At 46.3% G+C, this 24,246-nt stretch overlaps 2 protein-coding genes across 2 annotated transcripts; one reads left to right on the top strand and one right to left on the bottom strand.

The window, feature by feature from the left end:
- Positions 1-3,456: 3,456 nt before the first annotated feature.
- On the top strand, positions 3,457-3,828 carry LOC137364956 (histone H2B 1/2-like). The gene has a single exon (XM_068027825.1). The coding sequence runs from the start codon at positions 3,457-3,459 to the stop codon at positions 3,826-3,828; it is 372 nt and encodes a 123-aa protein (XP_067883926.1).
- Positions 3,829-4,691: 863 nt separating this feature from the next.
- On the bottom strand, positions 4,692-11,409 carry LOC137364988 (histone H2B-like). Its single transcript, XM_068027861.1, has 2 exons — positions 11,404-11,409; positions 4,692-5,033 (listed from the first exon to the last, which is right to left on the bottom strand). Exons 1-2 carry the CDS (start codon positions 11,407-11,409, stop codon positions 4,692-4,694), a joined length of 348 nt encoding a protein of 115 aa, XP_067883962.1.
- Positions 11,410-24,246: the final 12,837 nt, after the last annotated feature.

Here is a 24,246-nt window from a genome sequence, read left to right as displayed (position 1 = left end):
TCCTGCAACTGAATTTGCAGGATCTTGCGGAATCACCACCGGTGATATCTCTCCAGGGCTTTGAGATGTCTGCTGTACAGTATCCATGTTTCTGACACATACAGGAGGGCAGGTAACACTGCAGCCATGTCAACCATGAGCTTGGTGTCTGATTTAAGTTCTTTGTCATCAAACATTCTTTTCCTCAGAGGACTGAAGGCTATGCTGACACACTAGACGTGATGCTGAGTGTCATTGTCGATATCTGCCCTTGGTGACAGGAGGTTCCCAAGGTATGAGCAGTGATCCACATTACCCACTGGTTTACCGTGGATCTTAATAGTCGAGGGGCAGTGTCGGGGAGCAGGCTGGTAGAGGACCTTTGTCTTCTGGATGTTTTGCTTAAGGCCAATTATTTCATACACCTCCGTGATTGCATTGATCAGGGTTTGACGCTTGGCCTCTGAGTGTGCGCATACGCAGGCGTCGTCAGCAGACTGCAGCTTGATGACAGAGGTTGGAGTGGCCTTACATCTGGACTGGAGGCAACATAGGTTAAATAGTTTCCCTCTCGTCCTGCAGAGTAGATCTACACATGCGACCTAAAGAACAGCTGATGGGCTGAAAGAACACTGGAACAACAAAAACGTGCTGACAGCCACGACATGTGAGGATTCTTCAGCACAGTCAAGACCATTTATGGCCCAAATTAACAAGGACCTACCCTACTGAGAGTAAAGAATGGAGTGACACTGATCAAGGTCAGAGAGGCAATCAGCACTCGTTGGAAGTAGCACTTTGAAGATTTCCTCAATCGCAACTCAGTCCTTGATGCAAGTGCCCTTGACCGCATTCCACAGCATGCTACCCACCCTGCTGTCAGCACAATCCCAGGCTGACAGAGATTGAAAAGGACATCTGACAGCTAAAAAACAATAAGGCCGCTGGCATAGATGGAATTCCCATCAAAATTCTAAAATCTGGCAGAGAAGCACTCTTGACACAAATACGCGGTCTCATTTCCCTCATTTGGAAGGAGGAGAGTATGACAGGGGATCTCCGAGACACTGGAATAGTGATCATCTTTAAAGAAGGTGACAAGACTGACTGTGGTAACTACAGAGGGGTATCCCTGCTGTCCACCACAGGGAAGGCCATCACAAGAGTCCTTCTCAACTGCCTCCTCCCCGTGGCTGAAGAGCTCCTTCTGGAATCACAATGTGGATTCTGTCCATCAAGTAGCACAATGGACATGATCTTCACAGCAAGACAACTCCAAGAAAATGTAGGGAGCAACAGCAACCTTTATACCTGGTTTTCTCTGACCTGACAAAGGCCTTCGACTCTACCAACCAGGAGGGATTATGGAACGTCCTAAAATTTGGCTGCCCAGAGAAATTCATCATCATCCTCTGACGACTGCATGATGACATGCAAGCTGTAATCCTTCCAACGGACCTACCACTGAACCAATCCCAATGCAAACTGGGGTCGAGCAAGGCTGTGTCATCGCACCAATGCTCTTTTCCATCATCCTTGCCACAACACTCCACCTCATCTCCTCATACTCACAGTACCAGAGACTGACAGATACAGAATGGATGTCACACTCACAGTACCAGAGACGAACAGATACAGAATGGATGTCACACTCACAGTACCAGAGACTGACAGATACAGAATGGATGTCACATTCACAGTACCAGAGACTAACAGATACAGAATGGATGTCACACTCACAGTCCGAGAGTCTGATAGATACAGAATGAATCCACACAGCACCGGAGACTTCTTTTCTTCTTCTTTGGCCTCCTTGTCTCGAGAGACAATGGGTAAGCGCCTGGAGCTTGTCAGTGGTTTGTGAAGCAGCACCTGGAGTGGCTAGAAAGGCAAATTCTAGAGCGACAGACTCTTCCACAGGTGCTGCAGGTAAAATTGGTTGTCGGGGCTGTTACACAGTTGTCTCTCCCCTTGAGCCTCTGTCTTTTTTCCTGCCAACTGATAAGTTTCTTCGACTCACCACACTTTAGCTCCGCATTTCTGGCTGTCCGCCAGCTCTGGCGATCACTGGCAACTGACTGCCACGACTTGTGATCAATGTCACAGGACTTCATGTCGTGTTTGCAAATGACTTTAAAGTGGAGACATGGACGGTCGGTGGTTCTGATACCAGTGACGAGGTTGTTGTACAATGTGTCCTTGGGGATCCTGCCATCTTTCATGCGGCTCACATGGCCAAGCCATCTCAAGCGCCGCTGGCTCCGTAGGCTGTATAGGCTGGGGATGTTGACCGCCACAAGGACTTCTGTGTTGGAGATACGGTCCTGCCACCTGATGCCAAGGATTCTCCAGAGGCAGCAAAGATGGAATGTATTGAGATGTCGCTCTTGGCTGACATACGTTGTCCAGGCCTCGCTGCCGTAGAGCAAAGTACTGAGGACACAGGCTTGATATACTTGGACTTTTGTGTTCCGTGTCAGTGTGCCATTTCCCCACACTTACTTGGCCAGTCTGGACATAGCAGTGTTCTCGCACCTACACTGTCTGGGATCTTCTTCTCCCTGCTGCTCTCACATGCGTTCAAGTCTTCAGAAGAAGGAATTTTACTCCAAGATCAGATGGCAGTTTGTTCAACCTTGCCCGTCTAAGAGCGAAGACCAAAGTACAGAAAGTCCACATCAGGGAACTCCTCTTTGCTGACGATGCTGCATTAACATCCCACACTGAAGAGTGTCTGCAGAGACTCATTGACAGCATTGCGGCTGCCTCCAACGAATTTGGCCGAACCATCAGCCTCAAGAAAACGGACAGCATGGGACAGGACATTATAAATACTCCATCCATCAATATGGGCGAACACGCTCTGGAAGTGGTTCAAGAGTTCACCTATCCAGGCTCAACTATCACCAGTAACCTGTCTCCCGATGCAGAAGTCAACAAGCACATGGGAAAGGCTTCCACTGCTATGTCCAGACTGGCCAAGAGAGTGTGGGAAAATGGCGCACTGACACGGAACCAGAGACTGAGAGCTACCAAATTACATAACACACTCAAACACAGTAGCAGAGAGTAAAATAAACGGAATTAATTGCACACTCACATGCAATAGCAGAGACACAACGACACAGAATCAGTCAAAAAGTGTCCTCCCAACAACAGCCAGGACATTTCCAGGGAGCTTTACACAGGGAGGGGCTGTTTTACTATCAACTGGGACTGGAGAGAGTCTTTGTGAAATATACTTACGGATTGCAGTAAGGGTGTTTGTGATTGGTTGCAAATATTTATTCTGATTGGATGGCGGAAGACACCAATTAGGCAATTTCAATATAAAACCGTTTAGACATCACTCCCAATCACCCAATCACAATCTTTACTTTCCCCCATCCCTCATTACCATAGAGCTGTGGGATTGTCTATTTAATCCGCACTCGGAAGGGGTTTGGTTTATTTCTGTGTCTACAATTGGATCTGAAGATGGTTGAGGAGAAGAAGAAAGCAGCTGCTAAGAAGGGCGCCAAGAAAACTGTGAGAAAACCGTCAGCAAAGGGCGGCAAGAAGCGGAGAAAGTCGAGGAAGGAGAGTTACTCCATCTACATAGTGATGAAGCAGGTTCACCCCGACACCGGCATCTCCTCCAAGGCCATGCGCATCATGAACTCGTTTGTGAACGATATTTTCGAGCGCATCGCGGGTGAGGCTTCCCGCCTGGCCCATTACAACAAGCGCAGCACCATCAGCTCCCGGGAGATACAGACCGCCGTGCGCCTGCTGCTGCCCGGGGAGCTGGCCAAGCACGCCGTGTCGGAAGGGACAAAGGCAGTGACCAAGTACACCAGCTCCAAGTAAAACTGCACAATGGACTGAAAAACATCCCAAACACAACGGCTCTTTTAAGAGCCACACACAATCTCTGAAAAAGCTGCATCATCTCTATGGTATCAATTTGTTTTTTTCATGAAGAGTCTGGAACTTTCCAATTGCCTTTGTGATCTCTGTTTTAACCCCATGGATTCTGGGTGATTCACTTTCACTGTTGAGATCTTTGTGTCTCTACTTAATTCCGTGTAAATTAATTACTGATCACTGACCCCATGTTCGCTTTGATCTCGGAAGTGCGTTCATTTTCGCTATTGTACTATTTCGTCAATCAGCTGACAGATCAGTTCTCAGTCAATTGTTTCCCTTGTTCAAGCTCGGCCTCAATAATTGATAAGTACATTTTCTAGAAACCCCGCTGTTGTAGGAAACCTCAGTCTCACATTTCAACTCCTGACAATAAAACACTTTCTCTCCGCTTTTGTCTCCCACAAATCGGTTAAATCTAGAATCAGTGATGCGGTATCTTGACAAAGATTGACCTGAAATGTGTCCGCTTCCAGAATGCTGTGAATGAGACTTTCTGCCGCCGCTTACAGACTGTTTCAAAAAGGACGGAGAATAGTCCGAGATCAAAGCGTACATGGGGTCAGTGATCAGTCATTAACTTACGCCGCATTATTAAGCAGAGACAGAAAGATCTGACGAAATCACCCAGAATCCACGGGGTTAAAAGAGATCAGAAAGGCAATTAGAAAGTTCCAGACTCTTCGTATAAAAAAACAAAACAAATCAAAACCAGAGAGATGATGTTGTAGCTTTTTCAGAGAGATTGTGGGTGGCTCTTAAAAGAGCCGTTGTGTTTGGGATGTTTTTCAGTCCATTGTGCAGTTTTACTTGGAGCTGGTGTACTTGGTCACCGCCTTTGTCCCTTCCGACACGGCGTGCTTGGCCAGCTCCCCGGGCAGCAGCAGGCGCACGGCGGTCTGGATCTCCCGGGAGCTGATGGTGCTGCGCTTGTTGTAATGGGCCAGGTGGGAAGCCTCACCCGCGATGCGCCCGAAAATATCGTTCACAAACGAGTTCATGATGCTCATGGCCTTGGAGGAGATGCCGGTGTCGGGGTGAACCTGCTTCATCACTTTGTAGATGTAGATGGAGTAACTCTCCTTCCTCGACTTTCTCCGCCTCTTACCGCCCTTTGCTGATGGTTTACTCACAGTTTTCTTGGCGCCCTTCTTAGCAGCTGCTTTCTTCTTCTCCTCAACCATCTTCAGTTTCAATTTCAGACACAGAAATAAACCAAACCCCTTCCGAGTGCGGATTAAATAGACAATCCCACAGCTCTATGCTAATAAGGGATGGGGGAAAGTAAAGATTGTGATTGGGTGATTGGGAGTGATGTCACAATGGGTTAATATTGTAATACTATAATTGGTGTCCTTCGCCATCCAATCACATTCAAACTTTGCAGCCAATCACAAACATTCGTACTGCAATCAGGAAGTATGTTTCACAAAGACTCTCTCCAGCTCCAGTTTACATTGAAAGAGTCGCTCGCTGTGTCAAGCTCTCTGGAAATGTTCTGCATGTTGTTGAAAGGACGCTTATTGATGATTCTGTGTCGTTGCTATTGCATGTGAGTGTGCAATTAATTCCATTTCTTTTATTCTCTGCTCCTGTGTTTGATTGCGTTCTGTCATTCAGCAGTTCTCAGTCTCTGGTGCTGTATGGATTTATTCCGTATTTATTTATTTCGAGATACAGCACTGAAACAGGCCCTTCGGCCCACCGAGTCTGTGCCGACCAACAATCACCCATTTGTACTAACCCTGCAGTAATCCCAACCAACACTAGGGGCAATTTACAATGACCAATTTACCTATCAACCTGCAAGTCTTTGGCGCTGGGAGGAAACCGGATCACCCGGCGAAAACCCACGCGGTCACAGGGAGAACTTGCAAACTCCGCACAGGCAGTACCCAGAATCGAACCCAGGTCCCTGGAGCTGTGAGGTTGCAGTGCTAACCACCGCACCACTGTATCTTTCAGTCTCTGGTACTGTGTTTGAGTATGACATCCATTCTGTATCTGTCAGTCTCTGTTGCTGTGTTTGAGTGTGAGGAGTTGAGGCGGAGTGTTGCGGCGAGGAAGATGGAAAAGAGCGTTGGTGCGATGACACAGACTTAGTTGACCCCAGTTTGCATTGGGATTGGGTCAGTGGTAGGTCCGTTGGGAAGGATTTCAGCTTGCATGTCATCATGCAGTCGTTGGAGGTTGGTGACGAATTTTTCCGGCAGCCAAATTTGAGGAAGACGTTCCATAATCCCTCCTGGTTGGTAGAGTCGAAGGCATTTGTCAGGTCAGAGAAGACCAGGTAGAAAGGTTGCTGCTGCTCCCTACATTTTCTTGGCATTGTCTTGCTGTGAAGATCATGTCCACTGTGTCTCTTGATGGACAGAATCCACATTGTGATTCCAGTGGGAGATCTTCAGCCACGAGGAGGAGACAGTTGAGAAGGACTCTTGTGATGACCTTCCCTGTAGTGAACAGCTGGGATACCCCTCTGTCATTACCACAGTCGGTCTTGTCACCCTTTTTGGTGATGATCACAATGACAGCATCTCAGAGATCCCTGGCATGCTCTTGTCCTTCCAGCTGAGGGAAATGAGACCATGTATTTGTGTTAAGTGTTCTTCTCTGTCGTATTTTAGATTTTCAGAGGGAATTCCATCTCTGCCGGTGGCCTTCATTTTTTTTTTACCTGTTAGATTGCCTTTTCAATTTCTGTTGGGCTGGGATTGTGCTGACGTCATGGTGGGTAACATGCTGTGGAATGTGGCACTTGCATCAAGGACTGAGTTGCGATTGAGAAGATCTTCAAAGTGCTACTTCCAACGAGTGCTGACTGCCTCTCTGACCTTGATCAGTGTCACTCCATTCTTTACTCTCAGTAGGGTAGGTCCTTGGTAATTTGGGCCATAAATGGTCTTGATGGTGCTGAAGAATCCACACATGTCGTGGCTGTCAGCAAGTTGCTGTATTTCCTGCACTCTTTCAGCCCATCAGCTGTTCTTTAGTTTGTGTAAGCAGATCTACTCTACAGGACGAGTGGGAAACTATTGAAACTACATTGCCTGCAGTCCTGAAGCAAGGCCACTCCAACATCTGTCATCGGGCTGCAGTATGCTGACAATGCTTGCATATGCGCACACTCAGAGGCCAAGCTTCAAACCCTCATCGATGCATTCATGGAGGCGCATGAAAGAATTGGCTTGAAGAAAAACATCCGGAAAGCTAAGGTCCTCTGCCAGCCTGCTCCCCGACACTGCCCCCGACTATTAAGATCAACGGCGAATCACTGGACAATGTGGATCACTGCTCATACCTTGGGAACCTCCTGTCACCAAGGGCAGATATCGACAATGACACTCAGGATCGCTTCCAGAAGGCCATGTGGCCCATAAATCCTGCTCTGCCATTCAATAAGATCATGCCTGTTCTGATTTAGGCCTTAATTCCACTTTCCTGCCTGTGCCCATTGACCAATGACTCCCTTGTACATCAAAAAATCTGTCTATCACAGCCTTGAAGATATTCAATGACCCACCCTCCACAGTCCTCTGGAGAACAGAATTCCAAAGATGAGCAACCCTCTGACAGAAGAAATTCCTCCTCATCTCTTTCTTGAATGGGAGACCACTTATCTTGAAACTGTGGCCCATAATTCTACATTCCCCCACAAGGAGAAACATCTTCCCAGCATCTACCTGTCCAGCCCACTGAGAATCTTATAGGTTTCAATAAGATCACCTCTCAATCTTCTAAACTCCAGTGAGTAGAGGCCCAATCTGCTCAACTTATTCTCACAAGTCAACCCTTCATCCCAGGAATCAGCCTAGTGAACATTCTTTGAACTGATTCCAATACAAGTATATCCCTCCTAAAGTAAGGAGACCAAAACTGTATGGAGTACTTTAGTTGGGATGCCACTAATGCCCTGTACAGTTACAGCAAAACTTCCCTACTTTTATACTCCATTCCCCTTGCGAAAAATTCCAACATTCCATTTGCATTCCTAATTACTTGCTGTACCTTCATGCTAACTTTTCTGTAATTCATGTACCTGGCACCCAGATCCCTCAGTACAGCAGCATTCTGCAGTCTCTCTATGTAAGTACTATTCTGTTTTTCTATTCTTCCTGCCAAAGTAGACAATCTCACATTTTCCTATATTATACTCCATCTGCCAAACTTTTGCCCACTGACTTAACCTATCTATATCTCTTTGCAGACACTTTATGTTCTCCTCACGACTTTCTTTCCTACCTATCTTTGTACCACCCATAAATTTGGCAACAGTACACTCAGTGCCTTCATGCAATTATTAATATAGACCATAAATAGTTCAGGCACCAGCACTGATCCCTGTGACATTCCATTAGTTACAGTTTTCCAATCTGAAAATGCCCCATTTGTCCCCACTCTCTGTTTCCTGTGAGTTAGCCAATCTTATATCCATGTGTGTGTAGTTTTCAGTATGTATCTATCAGTGTCTGGTACTCTATGTGAGTTTTGGACTCTTTCTTACTCTCTCACTGCTATTTTTTGTGTGTTAGGTTGCTTTAGATGACTCAGGCTGAAGTACTGTGAGTGAGTGCAGTAATCAACCTATATCTTTCAGCATCTGGCACTGAGCATGTGTTTCAGCATCACTATCTATCTGTCAGTATCTGGTACTCTGTGTGAGTGTGGGATTCATTATATAATCCTCCATCCCTGGGACTGATGGCAAGTCTGGATTTATTCTCCATAAAATGTCAGCACAGCAACAGGCCACTGATGTGGTAGGTTTTAAGCAGACAATATATTTGAGGTTTTGCTTAGTATTAAATATCTGTCACTGTGAACACAATAGTGAAAGATAATGTATCCTACAATCTGATACAGGATTGGTGTGCAAGTGTAACTCAGGCTGTACTAATCAATTTGATCAGTGCCATTCAGTCTGAGTGAGTATCTTGGTTTTGCATGTAAAATGAGCTCAGTCTGGAATTGTACAGTATCTTCCATCTGACACTATGAGGTTTCAGGACTGGTATGTAATTTATCGCTCAGACTATACTGATCAAATTTATAATGTATCTTTTAGTTTCACAATCCGGATGAGTTTTAAACTGGAATCTGAGTTTGGATCTCAGGTTATACTATATTTCAGAATCTCTCAATCTGATTATGGACTTGAGTCTAATGTATATGTCTGGAAACATGATGGGAATTAATACTGATAATAAACTCAAAACCTGTGTAAATATTGGGCTGGTATTTAACTTGAATCTCAGAGTACATTATTGAGGTTAATTCTGTAACTTTGAAACAGGAACCACGTGTCAGTTCTCTGTGTGTTTAATTTGTAGCTGAGGTTGCTCTATTGTGGGATTGACACACTGATAATTTGATTGTGGGTGAGATGTTGGACTGGGATTTATGTATCTACCTGTCAGTGGTAATGAGTTGGGGTGACATAGAAACAACGTCTGTCTTTCCTGCTCTATTTGATTGATGGATTGAAAATGTGTCTCTGGAACTATTTCTGCTGTCTGAGACTGTGGAACTGATGACCTGTCTGTGTCTCTGCGCTCTGTGAGTGATAATGTACGTATTGTGTGTGAGAAGGATCTGGTGGCACTCTTCCTTGTAACTTGGGTGGAGGAAATAGCCCATTTATTCTGGTTCATTCAATCATTTGCCTGTTTGAACAAAAGTATGTTTGTAACTAAAATACAGGTGAGATCAAAGATATAGAGTTTTAATGAATTTAATCTCTCAAATAATAATCATTATGGATACCCGCAAAAGAACCACCGCAACACAAATATTGTCAGTGTTTCACTCCACTACAATAAGTTTCTTCCCATTCTGTCTCCATCCCCTTGTCCACACACAACCGGAGAATGGCCTCTCCACGCACTCCATGTTCCGAGACCAGTTTCAGATCCACTCCGCCTCCTACAAACAGCCCCCGCCTGCCCCTGAACTTGCCCCGGACTCGATGCTGATCTCTGAGTCTATCTGCGGACATGCTCCCAAAGCGATGTCCTGCTGGAAGGAGGCTGCTGTTTGCTCCCTTCCCCCGGGACCGGGATCTCTCCATTCGCTGCTGTTTTAAACCATCTTCTTCCGCTCACAGGCAGTGCTGGGGGAGGGGAGCGCAGGCCCAGATTTCTGCAGCACTTCAGCCAGAAACGTGGAAAACTTCCGGCACAGAATGAGTCCATTCGGCCCATCATGTCCGCGCCAGCGGAATGAGAGGGATATAGCCTGTTCCCACAGTTTGTTGTTATTGGACAGTGAAGTGTGGAAACAGAAGTGGACAGTCAGGATGTGGGGAGTTACACAAAGAGAATCTATTATAGGCACCAGGTGAGAAGTGTGAAGGACACATTTTAAACAGCGGCTGTTTGGTTTCATTTGAACGGTTGGACCATGGGAGCGGGAACAGGAAATCTGACCTGTGTAAAAGTCCCTGTTCCGTCAGTCAGTCCCGTTCATGGCCCAGTGGATTGTTTCTGGATGTTATTTAATTGTTGTAAAATGGCCAAAGCCCCTGGTATGCAGTAGCTGGGGGCTGCAGGACTGCAGTGGAATCAGACACTGACTCTGTTTGTGTTGCTGGCTTTCCTTTGTGATTGTTCACAATGATTATTCATTGAAAAATTGTTTTGGTCTCTCTTGTAACTTCCACCACATCTCTTCCTGAATTATAATTAATACTTTTTCTTTCTACAGGCAATACTTGAGGAAGCTGAATAAATGTAGTGATTCCTCGACACAAGGGGAAGTGCAGCCAGCTCCTCACACACAGTAAGTACAGTATCACTCACAGAGAGCAGAGACATCAGTTCCACAATCACCGACAGCAGAAGTAGTCAGAACACAAAAACACACAAAATAGGAGCAGGAGTAGATCATGTGGCCCGTGGAGCCTGCTCCGCCATTCAGTACCATCGTGGATGATCTTAGGCTTCAATTCCACTTTCCCGCCTGCTCGCCTTATCCCCTGATTCTCTGAGAGATCAAAAATCTGTCTATCGCAGCTTTACATGTATTCAATGATGGAGCATCCACAATCCTCTGGAGTAGAAAATTCCAAAGATTCACAACCCTTTGAGTGAAGTAATTTCTCCTCATCTCAGTCCTCAATGATCAGCCCCTTATCGTGGGACTGTGTCCCCATGTTTTAGATTGTCTGACCAGCAGAAACAATCTCTCAGTGTCTCCCCTGTCCAGCCCCTTTGGAATTTTGTATGTTTCAATGAGATCACCTCTCATTCTTCTAAACTGCAGAGTATAGGCCCAATTTACTCAGCCTCTCATCATAGGACAATCCCCTCATCCCAGGGACTAATTTAGTGAACATTTGCTGCACCGCCTCCAATGCACATATATCCTTTCTTAAGTGTGCAGACCAAAACTTCACACTGTATTCCAGATGTGGTCTCACCGAAATCCTGTACAATTGTAGCAAACTTCTTTATTCCTGTATTCTCATCCCCTCGCAATAAAGGCCAACACGCCATTTGCCTTCCTAATTGCTTGTTGTACCTGCATGCTAACTTTCTCTATTCCTTGTACAAGAAAACTGAAGTCTCTTTGAACACCAACAGTTACAAGTTTCACACCTTTTATCAAATATTCTACTTTTCTATTCTTATGACCAAAGTGAAGAACTTCACACTTCCCTACATTATACTCCATCTACCATCTTCTTGCCCACTCACTGAACTTGTCTATATCTCTTTGCAGCCTCTCTATGTCCTCCCACAGCTTCACTTTCCACCTACCTTTGTTTCATCAGCAAACTTAGATACATTACTCTCTGTCTCTTCATCTAAGTCATTAATTTAGATTGTAAATAGCTGAGACCCCAGCACTTATCCTTGCAACACTCCATTATTCACTGCCTGCCAATCTGTTTATACCCACTCTTTGCTTCCTGTCCATTAACCAATCCTCTATCCATGCTAATATATTACCCACAATTCCATGAGTCCCTTATCTTCTCTATTAACCTTTTATGTAGCACCTTATTGAATGCCTTTTGGAAATCCAGGAATATGACTAGTTTCCCTTTACCCTGCTAGTTACATCCTCAAAAAACTCTCATAAATTTGTCAAACAAGATTTCCCTTCAGGAAAATCATGTTGACTTGTTTGAATGCTTTTCTCAATGCATTGTTCAGACTTCCTGCATTTTCCCAAGGACTGATATTAGGCTAACTGGCCTGTAGTTCACAGTTTTCTCTCTCCCTCCTTTCCTGAGAGGCAGTGTAACATTTGCCAACTTCCAATCTGATGGAAATTTTCTGACCCCCTCCCACACCCACTGCAATATTACAGGGAACGGGGGTGGGGAAAAACAGCCTGTCTGCCCCAGGCCAATCAAGGCCCTTAATTGGCCAATGAACAGCCACTTATGGGCCTCCTCTCTCTGCTGCAGGTATTTTATCCTCGGTTGGGTTGGGGGCGGGGAAGCAGTGTGGCAAAGGCACCAAGAACCCTGCCTGATAAAACCAGGCATCTTTCTTGCGGGCTGCGGGGGTGTCCTCCTGATTAGGCACCCTGTTCCCCATGGAGGGCCACCCTCAAAGCTCCAACCGCCCCCAATGGGCACCCCCGGACCCTGTACCTGACCCCCCATTGCCTCAGACTTAAAGGTAACATTATATATTCTATCAGAACAGACTGAATGACAAATAACATAGCACTCCACAAAACTATAGTGTTAGAGTGAAAGATATTGTCTCAGTTATTTATTGCAGCCTGAGCTACACATTATATGCCAATCTAAAATCACATACAGTTTCAGACTGAGATACAGTATTTATTCCATAAATGCAAACCGAACTATATGTTCCACAGGAGTTCATACTATTGAACAAGCCTGGGCTCTTTTCTCTAAGTGGTCACCTAATCGAAGCATTGCATAATATGAAGGGTTTCGTTAGGGTAGAGGTAGAGATGTTTCCCACTTGTGGTGGAGTCCAAAGCTGTCGATATGAAATAGTCAGTAATAAATTAAATAAATAACTCAGGGGAATCTTCTTTACCCTGCTTTGACAGCACTTGAGCTGCTGAACATTGTTACATTTAACATCAAGCTAAATGATTAAATGAGGCAGAAACAATTTGAGAGATTTGCTGATGGGATTAGATGAAGTAGGGTTGGAGTAACCTCATTGGAACTACCAGCACTTGGGCAGAAAAGCCTGTCTCTGTGCTGTAAATACTATGTAATTTTGTGTAGAGTGAATCCAGAATGACAAACTAACCCAGAGATTAATGGCTACTGAATGCATCCCACACACAGGCAGTACCAGAGACTGACAGATACTGAACAAAACCCACACTCACAGGCACTACCAGAGACTGACAGATGCTGAACAAAACTCACACTCACAGGAAGTACCAGAGACTGACAGATACTGAACAAAACCCACACTCACAGGCAGTACCAGAGACTGACAGATACTGAACATAACCTACACTCACAGGCAGTACCAGAGACTGACAGATACTGAACAAAACCCACACTCACAGGCAGTACCAGAGACTGACAGATACTGAACAAAACCCACACTCACAGGAAGTACCAGAGACTGACAGATACTGAACATAACCTACACTCACAGGCAGTACCAGAGACTGACAGATGATGAACAAAACCCACACTCACAGGCAGTACCAGAGACTGACAGATACTGAACAAAACCCACACTCACAGGAAGTACCAGAGACTGACAGATACTGAACAAAACCCACACTCACAGGCAGTACCAGAGACTGACAGATACTGAACATAACCTACACTCACAGGCAGTGCCAGAGACTGACAGACATTGAACATAACCTACACTCACAGGCAGTACCAGAGACTGACAGATACTGAACATAACCTACACTCACAGGAAGTACCAGAGACTGACAGATACTGAACAAAACCCACACTCACACGAAGTACCAGAGACTGACAGATACTGAACAAAACCCACACTCACAGGCAGTACCAGAGACTGACAGATACTGAACATAACCTACACTCACAGGCAGTGCCAGAGACTGACAGACATTGAACATAACCTACACTCACAGGCAGTACCAGAGACTGACAGATACTGAACATAACCTACACTCACAGGAAGTACCAGAGACTGACAGATACTGAACAAAACCCACACTCACACGAAGTACCAGAGACTGACAGATACTGAACAAAACCCACACTCACACGAAGTACCAGAGACTGACAGATACTGAACAAAACCCACACTCACAGGCAGTGCCAGAGACTGACAGACATTGAACATAACCTACACTCACAGGCAGTACCAGAGACTGACAGATGATGAACAAAACCCACACTCACAGGCAGTACCAGAGACTGACAGATGATGAACAAAACTCACACTCACAGGAAGTACCAGAGACTGACAGATACTGAACAAAACCCACACTCACAGGCAGTACCAGAGACTGACAGATACTGAACAAAACCTACGCTCACAGGCAGTGCCAGAGACTGACAGACATTGAACATAACCTACACTCACAGGCAGTACCAGAAACTGAAAATATTGAACAAAAAGTACACATGCGGTCAGTACCTGACACTGACAGATACTGAACAAAATACACACTCACAGGCAGTACCAGAGACTGACAGATGTTATGTCCATCCCAAATTCACAACAGAAAAAATAACTGAGAGATCCAACAGAAATCCAACACTTACATATAATACCAGTGACTTAAAGGTACAGAATTAATCGCACTCTCAAATATAGTGCATGTGACTGGGATACAGAATGAGTCTATACTGACACATAATACCAGGCAATGACAGATACAGAATGAATCACACAGTCACATACAGCAACAGGGACATTTTGGCACAGTATGAATCTGACAGTCGTGTACAGAAACAGAGGCTGACTGATATCAAATGAAACCCACACACACATACAGTGACACTGAGAGCTAGAACATATATGCCACATTCATATATAGTACCAGAGATTGACAGATACAGAATGAATTCCACACACACAAACAGTTCCAGAGCCTTATACATTCAGAGTGAATATGACACTTTGTACCAGAGACTGACCAATGCAGCATGAATCCCACACTCCCACTCAGTAATAGAGACTGACAGATAGCCACAAATAAAGAATGATTCTCATTCTCATGTACAGGACAACAGACTGATTTGCCACAATGGTGTCTCTAATCTTTGGGCAAACTCAGTGCAATAACAACTCATCTCCATTCCCCGTATTTCTAAATCCCACCTGTCCTCCATAATCTGAACAATTATTGCATGTCGTGTTGACTGTCTGATCTGTAAACTGCACTGGATCACAGGTTGCTGACATTTGCTAGCTGAAAGTGAGAACTGCAAAATAGAAGCAGAAATTGGCACAGCCTGTCAGGGTTAATAAACAGGTAATGTGAGGTAATAAACTTTGTAATAAACTCATATTGCTTCACATTTTTAAACTAAAAATAAAAGTAATCAATTCTTAATAAAAATGTTTACTACATTGATCTGATATTTGTAAATGTGCCCTGTTATATATTACACTACATTGAGCAGTATTTCTGTCTGATTTTTCAGGATACTATTTGCATTACTTCAAATAAAGAAAACATAACGACACAAAGAACTGAGCACAATGCTGAAAGTTTCACAGCAAACAGTCAAAAGGGAAAGAGATAACATATAGAAAGAAAAAAAGCAAAAATCCTGAAAACACTCAGCCAGTCCGGAAACAACTGTGGAGAAGAGAAGCTCGGGTTAATGGTCCAGTTCTGTGAACCTTCTATAGACCTGAAACATTGCTCCTCCCTTCCTCTCTCCACAGATACTGCTGGAACTGCTGAGTGTTTCCAGAATCTTCTGTTATTCAGATTTCTAGCGGCTGCAGTATTTCTCTTTTTGAAGAATAAAACAATCCCTGGGAGGGAATGAAAGTTTACATAAGAAATAAGAGCAGGAGTGGCCACTCTGCCCATCGAAATAGTTCCACCATTCAATAATATAACAGCTGTTCTCCTACCTCAACTCCATCTTACCACACTGGCACAGCCCCCTTGATTCCCTTAATATCCAAAAACCTATCGATTTCTCTTGAATATACACAATGATTGAGCATCCAGAGCTCTTTGGGATAGAGAATTCCAAAGATTCATAACCCTTTGACTGAAAAGAAAATCTCCTCTTCTCAGTCAAATATGACCAAGCCCTTTATACTGAGACTGTAACCCTTCATTCTAGATTGCCCAGCTAGAGGAAACATCCTCCCAGCATTTACCATGTCAAGCCACTGAGCATTTTATCTGCCACTGAGATTACCTCTCACTCTACTGAGTTCTGGGGAATAGAGGCCTAGTCTATTCAATCTCTTCTCATAGGACAATCCCCTCATCCTAGGAAGCAGCCTAGTGGCACGTCTCTGTACTCCCTCGAAGGAAAGTATATCCTTCCTTAGATAAGGGGACCAAAACTGCACAGCACTCCAAGTGTGATCTCACGCTGTGTAATTGCAATAAATACTCATACTCTAATCTCTTTGCAATAAAGACAAACATATCATTTGCTTTCCTAATTGGTTGAGTACCTGCACGTTAACTTTCTGTGATTCCTGGACAAGGACACTCGGGTCCCTCTGAATGTAAACATTTCCCATTCTCTCACTAATTTCAAAAATGTTCTGTGTTGCTGTTTTAGATGAGAGATACAGCACTGAAACAGGCCCTTCGGCCCACCGAGTCTGTGCCGAACATCAACCACCCATTTATACTAATCCGACACGAATCCCATATTCCTACCAAACATCCCCACCTGTCCCTCTATTTCCCTCCCACCTACCTATACCAGTGACAATTTATAATGGCCAATTTACCAATCAACCTGCAAGTCTTTTGGCTTGTGGGAGGAAACCGGAGCACCCGGAGAAAACCCACACAGACACAGGGAGAACTTGCAAACTCCACACAGGCAGTACCCGGAATCGAACCCGGGTCCTTGGAGCTGTGAGGCTGCGGTGCTCACCACTGAGCCGCCCTGCCAAAGTGTGTAACTGTACACTTCTCCCCATTATATTCCATCTCTCACATTCTTGCCCACATACTTAGTCTGTCTAAATCCCTTTTCTCCCCCTTTGCATCCTCCTCACAGTTTACTTTGCCACCTCACTTTTTATCATCGGCAAGCATGGATAACATGACATTCAGTCACCTCATCTAAGTCATTGATACAGAATGGAAATAACTGAGTCCCGAGCACCAATCCTTGCAGTATCCAACTACTTACAGCTTTCCTGTCGAAAATGACTCGGTTATTCCTACTCTCTGTTTTTTGTCTGTTAACTACTACTCAATCTATACTAATATATTATCGCCAAATTGCATGGGACCTACATTGGTGTAATAACCACTTGTTTGATAACTTATTGAATGCTTTTTGAAAATCCAAACAGACTACATCCACTGGTTCCCCTTATCTACCCTGGCAGTTACAACATCAACATATTCTAATAATTTATCATTGGCAATTTCCTTTTAATAAATCCATGTTGACTCTGCCCAACCATATTCTGATATTCCACATCACCCTTTACCATGTCTGTAACAATGGATTGTAGCATATTCCCCATTGCTGATGTCAGGCAAACTGGCCTCTCGTTCTTTGCTTTCTCTCTCCTTCCTTTCTCGAATAGTGTGGATATGTTTGTTACCCTCCAATTCACAGCTTCCAGAATCCAGGAATTGTTTCTTATAAGGAACGGGAATAGCTGTGGGAAAATGAATCTGAGTAATTCTATTCTGAGTCCACTGTATGATTCAGGTCAAATAATAATTATCAATAAAAAGGAGTAAAATCAGAGTTCAATTGAACTTTAATTTGAAGGAAATCAGCGTTGGAAATATGTTTATTCAAATTATACACTTCTTGCTTTGGGAAACAAAATTCCTTCGAGACAGCACCCAACTCAGTTCCTATCTTTCAGTTTCTCATCTGAGGAATTTAAGGAACGCCAAACTGTAATGGCTGGGAATCAAACCCGGGCACAGCTGCTTGGAAGGTCATTGACCTGAAACATTAACTCTGTTCTCTCTCCACAGATGCTGCCTGACCTGCTGAGTATTTCCAGCATTTTCTGTTTTTATTCCAGCTGTTTGGAAGGCAGCTATGCTCATTGCTCGAACAGCATCGCTCACATGGAGCAATACATTGAGTCTTTCTGTGGATTTTGGGACTGGGCCGCTGTCTTTTGGTCTCTGATGCTATAATCACAGCCAATAAAATACTCAGCTCAGTTCCAGGTGTTTAAAACTGGTGAACTGAAAGGCGACATGATGTGTCAGGATGTTTCTGAACAGCAATAATCACAATTTTGCAACACAGAAAGAGTTCATTTGAACAATTGTGCTGCTCTTTGAACGATCTATCCAATCAGTCCCACCTCCCTGTCATTTTCACATTGCCCTGTAATTTCCCCATCAAATAATGATCCAATTCCCTCAGGAAAGTTATTATTGAATCTGTTTTCACCTCCCTTTTCAAGCAGTACATTTCTGATCATCAGAACGCGTGTTAAAATATCACCTCATCTTCCCCTGATTCTTTTAACAATTCTGCGTCCATTGGTTACAGACCCTTCTGCCAGTGGGAACAGTTCCTCTTCAACCCATTAGAATGTAGAACACAACTATTAAATATTACATTAACATCTCTGCACCAAGAAGAACGGCCCTAGATTTGCTACAAAAACAAGAAAAGCTGGAATCACTCAGCAGGTCTGGCAGCATCTGTGGAAAGAGAAGCAGAGTTAACGGTTCGGGTCAGTGACCCTTCTTCGGAACTGACAAATATTAGAAAAGTCACAGATTGTAAGCAAGTGAGGTGGGGGTGGGGTAAGAGATAACAAAGGAGAAGGTGCAGATTGGACCAGGCCACATAGCTGACCAAAAGGTCACGGAGCAAAGGCAAACAATATGTTAATGGTGTGTTGAAAGACAAAGCATTCGTACAGATTAGGTGTGAATATACTGAATATTGAACAGCAGCAAGTGCAAACCTGAAAAAAAACCTGAAAAAAACAGTGGGTAAGCAAACTGAACAAACTAAGATGAAATGAAATAAATGCAAAAAAAGATAGTAAAAAATGTAAAAAAGAATGTATAAAAAAGTCAGAAAAAATAACTAAAAATGAAAGTAAAATGTGGGGCTGTCATGCTCTGAAATTATTGAACTCAATGTTCAGTCCGGCAGGCTGTAGTGTGCCTAATCGGTAGATGAGATGCTGTTCCTCGAGCTTGCGTTGATGTTCACTGGAACACTGCAGCAATCCCAGGACAGAGATGTGAGCATGAGGGCAGGGGGGAGTGTTGAAATGGCAAGCAACCGGAAGCTCAGAGTCCTGCTTGCGGACTGAGCGGAGATGTTCCGCAAAGCGGTCACCCAGTCTGCGCTTGGTCTCCCCAATGTAGAGGAGACCACACTGTGAACAGCGAATACAGTATACTACATTGAAAGAAGTACAAGTAAATCGCTGCTTCACCTGAAAGGAATGTTTGGGGCCTGGGATAGTGATGAGAGGGGAGGTAAATGAGCAGGTATTACACCTCCTGCGATTGCAGGGGAAGGTGCCCTGGGACGGGGACGAGGTGGTGGAGGTAATGGAGGAGTGGACCAGGGTGTCGTGGAGGGAACGATCCCTTCGGAATGCTGACAGGGGAAGGGAGGGGAAGATGCGACTGGTAGTGGCATCACGCTGGAGGTGGCGAAAATGGCGGAGGGTGATCCTTTGGATATGGAGGCTGGTGGGATGAAAAGTGAGGACAAGGTGAACCCTGTCACGGTTCTGGGAGGGAGGGGAAGGGGTGAGGGTAGAGGTGCGGGGAATGGGTCGGACACGGTTGAGGGCCCTGTCATCCACAGTGGGGGGAAATCCTCGGTTGAGGAAAAAGGAGGTCATATCAGAAGCACCGTCATGGAAGGTAGCATCATCAGAGCAGATGCGTCGGAGACGGAGAAACTGGGAGAATGGAATGGAGTCCTTACAGGAGGTAGGGTGTGAAGAAGTGTAGTCGAGGTAGCTTTGCTATCCTTTCACGCATCTCTAGTGCCATTCTAGTCAATCTCCTCTGCACTCTCTCTCAGGCCTTGATATCCCTGCTAAAATGTGGAACCTAGAATTAGACACAATGCTCCAGCTGAGGCCGATAACCAGTGAGATTTATAAAGGTTCAGCATAAACTCCTTGTTTGTGACCCGTATTCCTATTTCTGGTTTCTAACCCAGTGTCGGCTCTGAGCTGTTGAAACTGCCTGAATAAATATTTCCGCCCAACAAAGCGCTCAACTTAAAGGCCGGAATGTGAGAAGCTGCTGAGAATAAGAGACCCTCGCAACCAGGCGTCATTTCCCGGTGGATTTTTCAATAGAAACTGGGGTTGGAGAGAGTCTTTGGGAAATGTAATTCCTGAATGCAGTGAGAGAGTTTGTGATTGGTTGCAGATATAAAACTATTGTGACATCACTGCCAATCACCCAATCACAATCTTTACTTTCTCCCATCCCTCATTAGCATAGAGCTGTGGGATTGTCTATTTAATCCGCACTCGGAAGGGGTTTGGTTTATTTCTGTATCTGAAACTGAAAATGGTAAGGTCCCCCCACCAGGCTCCCAGTGGAGCCATCATCCACTCTCCCTCCAGGTTCGCTATCGGGGGAAGTCGAGGCTTCTTGGTCTACGCTGGGCAGCCCAGAGTTTGCCGCACCTGTGGCAAATCTGGTCACGTGGCAGCCAACTGCAGCACGGTTGTTTGCAAGAACTGCAAGGAGGAAGGCCATCAGACCAAGGACTGTAAGCAGACTAAGTGTTGCAACTTGTGCGGTGCGGCAGGCCATCTCTACAAGACCTGCCCCAAACGTTGCCTCAGCTATGCTCAGGCGGCAACGTCCAAGGAAAGGCCGGGAGAAGGTTCGACGAAGGCGTCCGCTGTTCGAAAGGAGACCAGCAACCTTCTTCGAAGTGAGGAACTTCAACCTGAGAAGGAAGAGGAGGCAGCTGAAACCAACGACCCAGCACCTACCCAGCGCCCGGAAACCCCTCCTCCACAGACAGAATCAATGGAGGAGGAGGCAGCAGATGGACAAACAGGTCAGTGGCAAGTGGTCCAGGGGAAAACCACAAAGAAAAAACATCCCAAAGCCACCACCCAAACCAGTGGCAAGAGGAGGCTCTCTTCTGAATCAGACTGCAACAACTCCTCTTCACTGGACGGGGAAATGCTGGAACGACAGCCCCTTCAAAAGAGGCGGCAGAATTCCGAGATGGATGATAAGGCATCCCAGCCCCCGGGCACTGGAAGCTGTGATGGGCCCGGCGTGCCCCAACCCCAATGCCTCACACGTAACGACGTGGCCAACGCATCTCAGCTCCGGGACAGCGGGAGTAAAGACACGTCTGGCGCACCTGACCTCCGGGAGACCGGGAGCTGTGATGTTTTCGAGGAGGAACAGATGGAAGCAGCTGAGGACAACCCAATGCTCTCTGCCGACAAGACCCCCCCGATGTCACCCGAGCAGCACAAACCCTGCATGAAAAATCAGGAGGGGTTTCTGAGCCCAACCAAAGTGAAACTGCTTGCGCACACGATGGGTATGCAGGAACATCCCGAAGGACTGGGACCAGCGAGGACAAATGGTATGGGAAGCAACAACTAATTTTTAGTAAAAAATGGGTGTAAGAATTGCTTCCATTAATGTGCGTAGCATTAAATCTGCTACGCGATGTGTTTCAACCTTGGATTACCTTGCCAAGGTCAAAGCTGACCTACTGTTTCTGCAGGAGTGTGGAATACCACACCTCAGCACCTACAGGCAGTGGTCGCGATGGTGGTCCCACGGGCCATCGATCTGGTCGGGGGGTAATGACTGCCGCTCCTCCGGCCTGGGTATTCTGCTGTGGGGAGGTAACTTCACCATCTCCGAAGTTAAGGAGGTGGTGGGCGGCCGCCTCCTCGTAGCAGACGTGATGTACAACAATGCTCCGTTCCGGTTGATCAACGTGTACGCCCCGTCCAACGCAGCGAGCGGCTGACCGTCTTCCAGCAGCTCCCACTGCTGCTGGCGACGTCCAGGCCGGTCATCCTAGGCGGTGACTTCAACTGCATCATCGATGCGGCTGGACGATCCGGCAGTGACGACAGGAAACTGGACGCTACGTCCAGATTCCTAGGAGAAACAGTTAAGGATGCCAAACTGCACGACGTCTTCAGCAAACCTGCAGACGGAGCGCAGCGCAGATACACATGGTCAAGATCGGACGGGTCTGCCCGTTCCAGGATTGACTTCCTGTTTGTGTCCCGTGCTGTCACGGTCGGATCCACCGACGTCAAGCCGGTGTTCTTCTCCGACCACTGCCTCTTACTGGACGACTGTCACTTACAGGACGACCAGCGGGTTGGCAGAGGGACGTGGAAGCTCAATGCGACACTGCTGACCCCAGAGAACGTTGAGGAACTCAAAAGGGATTACAATGGTTGGAGGAACGTGAAACCCGTCTTTGAGTCTCCAGTTCAGTGGTGGGAAGCGATTAAGGAGAACATCAAGAGGTTCTTCATCCACAAAGGTGTTCAGAAGGCGAGAGAGAGTCAGAGGGAACTGTCCCGACTCCAGAAAATTATGCAAAGTCTACTCCGGTTGCAGTCAATGGGGGTCGAGGTCAAGGAGGACCTCCAAGAGTTGAAGAGCCAGCAGGCCTCGCTCTTTGCCAAAGAGGCCTCCAAGATCATCTTCCGGTCCAGAGTCCGCTCCATCGAGCAGGATGAGACGTGCTCGCGTTACGTCTTCCAAAAGGTACACAGAGAGAGCTCTGTTATCAGCAGCCTGAAGGAAGAAGATGGCTCGGTAACATCTTCGCAGTCCGACATACTAAGGATCAGCAAATCCTTTTATGCTGGGCTGTATGACGCGAAGCCCACAGACAGCAGAGCCTCCCAGTCCTTCCTGTCATCTATCACAGAGGTCCTAGATGACAGCAGGAGGGAGAGACTGGACAAGCCGTTAACTCTGGACGAGCTGACAAAGGCCGTCGAGTCTTTCGAGACGAGTAAAACCCCCGGGAGCGACGGCTTACCGGTCGAGTTGTACTCGGCCCTGTGGGACTGGGTCGGCCCGGACCTGCTGGAAGTATACGAGAGTATGCTCCTGGCCGGCAGCATGTCAGAGACCATGAGAAAAGGCATCATCACCCTCATTTACAAGCAGAAGGAGGAGAGGGCAGAAATCAGAAATTGGCGGCCCATCTCACTGCTTAATGTTGATTACAAGATTCTGTCCAAAGTCATAGCCAGTCGAGTCAAGTCTGCTCTGCAGTTGGTGATTCTACCCGATCAGACCTGTACTGTACCCGGCAGGAAGATCTCTGATAGCCTCGCGCTACTCAGGGATACGATCGCCTACGTACGGGACAGGAGGGTGGACACCTGCCTCATCAGCCTGGACCAGGAGAAGGCTTTTGACAGGATATCGCACACCGACATGATGGACGTGCTTTCCAAAATGGGGTTTGGGGAAGGAATCTGCAATTGGATCCAACTGCTCTACACAAACATCAGTAGTGCAGTCTCAATCAACGAGTGGGAATCTGAAAGTTTCCCGATCAAATCTGGAGTCAGACAGGGTTGTCCTCTCTCCCCTGTCTTGTTTATTTGCTGTATTGAACCCTTTGCTGAGTCTATTAGGAAGGATGCGAGCATAAGAGGGGTGACAATCCCAGGCAGCGGAGGCACTCAGGTCAAAACCTCCCTGTACATGGATGACGTCGCCGTCTTCTGCTCGGATCCGCTGTCCGTGCGCAGACTGATGAGCATCTGCGACCAGTTCGAACTGGCCTCGGGAGCCAAAGTTAACCACGGCAAGAGCGAGGCCATGTTCTTTGGGAACTGGGCTGACCGATCCCTTGTCCCCTTCACCGTCAGGTCAGATTACCTGAAGGGGCTGGGGATATGGTTCGGAAGGGCCGGGGCGTGCACCAAAACATGGGAGGAGCGAGTAGCCAAGGTACGACAAAATTTGGGCATGTGGGGGCAGCGATCTCTCTCCATTGTGGGTAAGAACCTGGTCGTCAGGTGCGGGGCGCTCACGTTGTTGCTCTACGTGGCGCAGGTCTTGCCCATACCCCACTCCTGCGCCGTGGCAGTCACCCGAGCCATTTTCCGCTTCGTCTGGGGATCTAAAATGGACCGGGTCCGGAGGGACACGATGTTCAAATCTCTGGACATGGGCGGGAAAAATGTACCCAACGTGGCCCTCATCCTGATGACCACCTTCGTGTGCGGCTGCATCAAGCTATGTGTAGATCCCCAGTACGCA

The sequence above is a fragment of the Heterodontus francisci genome, unplaced genomic scaffold (assembly GCF_036365525.1).
Source record: "Heterodontus francisci isolate sHetFra1 unplaced genomic scaffold, sHetFra1.hap1 HAP1_SCAFFOLD_43, whole genome shotgun sequence".
NCBI lineage: Eukaryota > Metazoa > Chordata > Chondrichthyes > Heterodontiformes > Heterodontidae > Heterodontus > Heterodontus francisci.
Note: the sequence above shows the minus strand (reverse complement) of the source record. Positions and strands in the feature narration are given on the sequence as shown.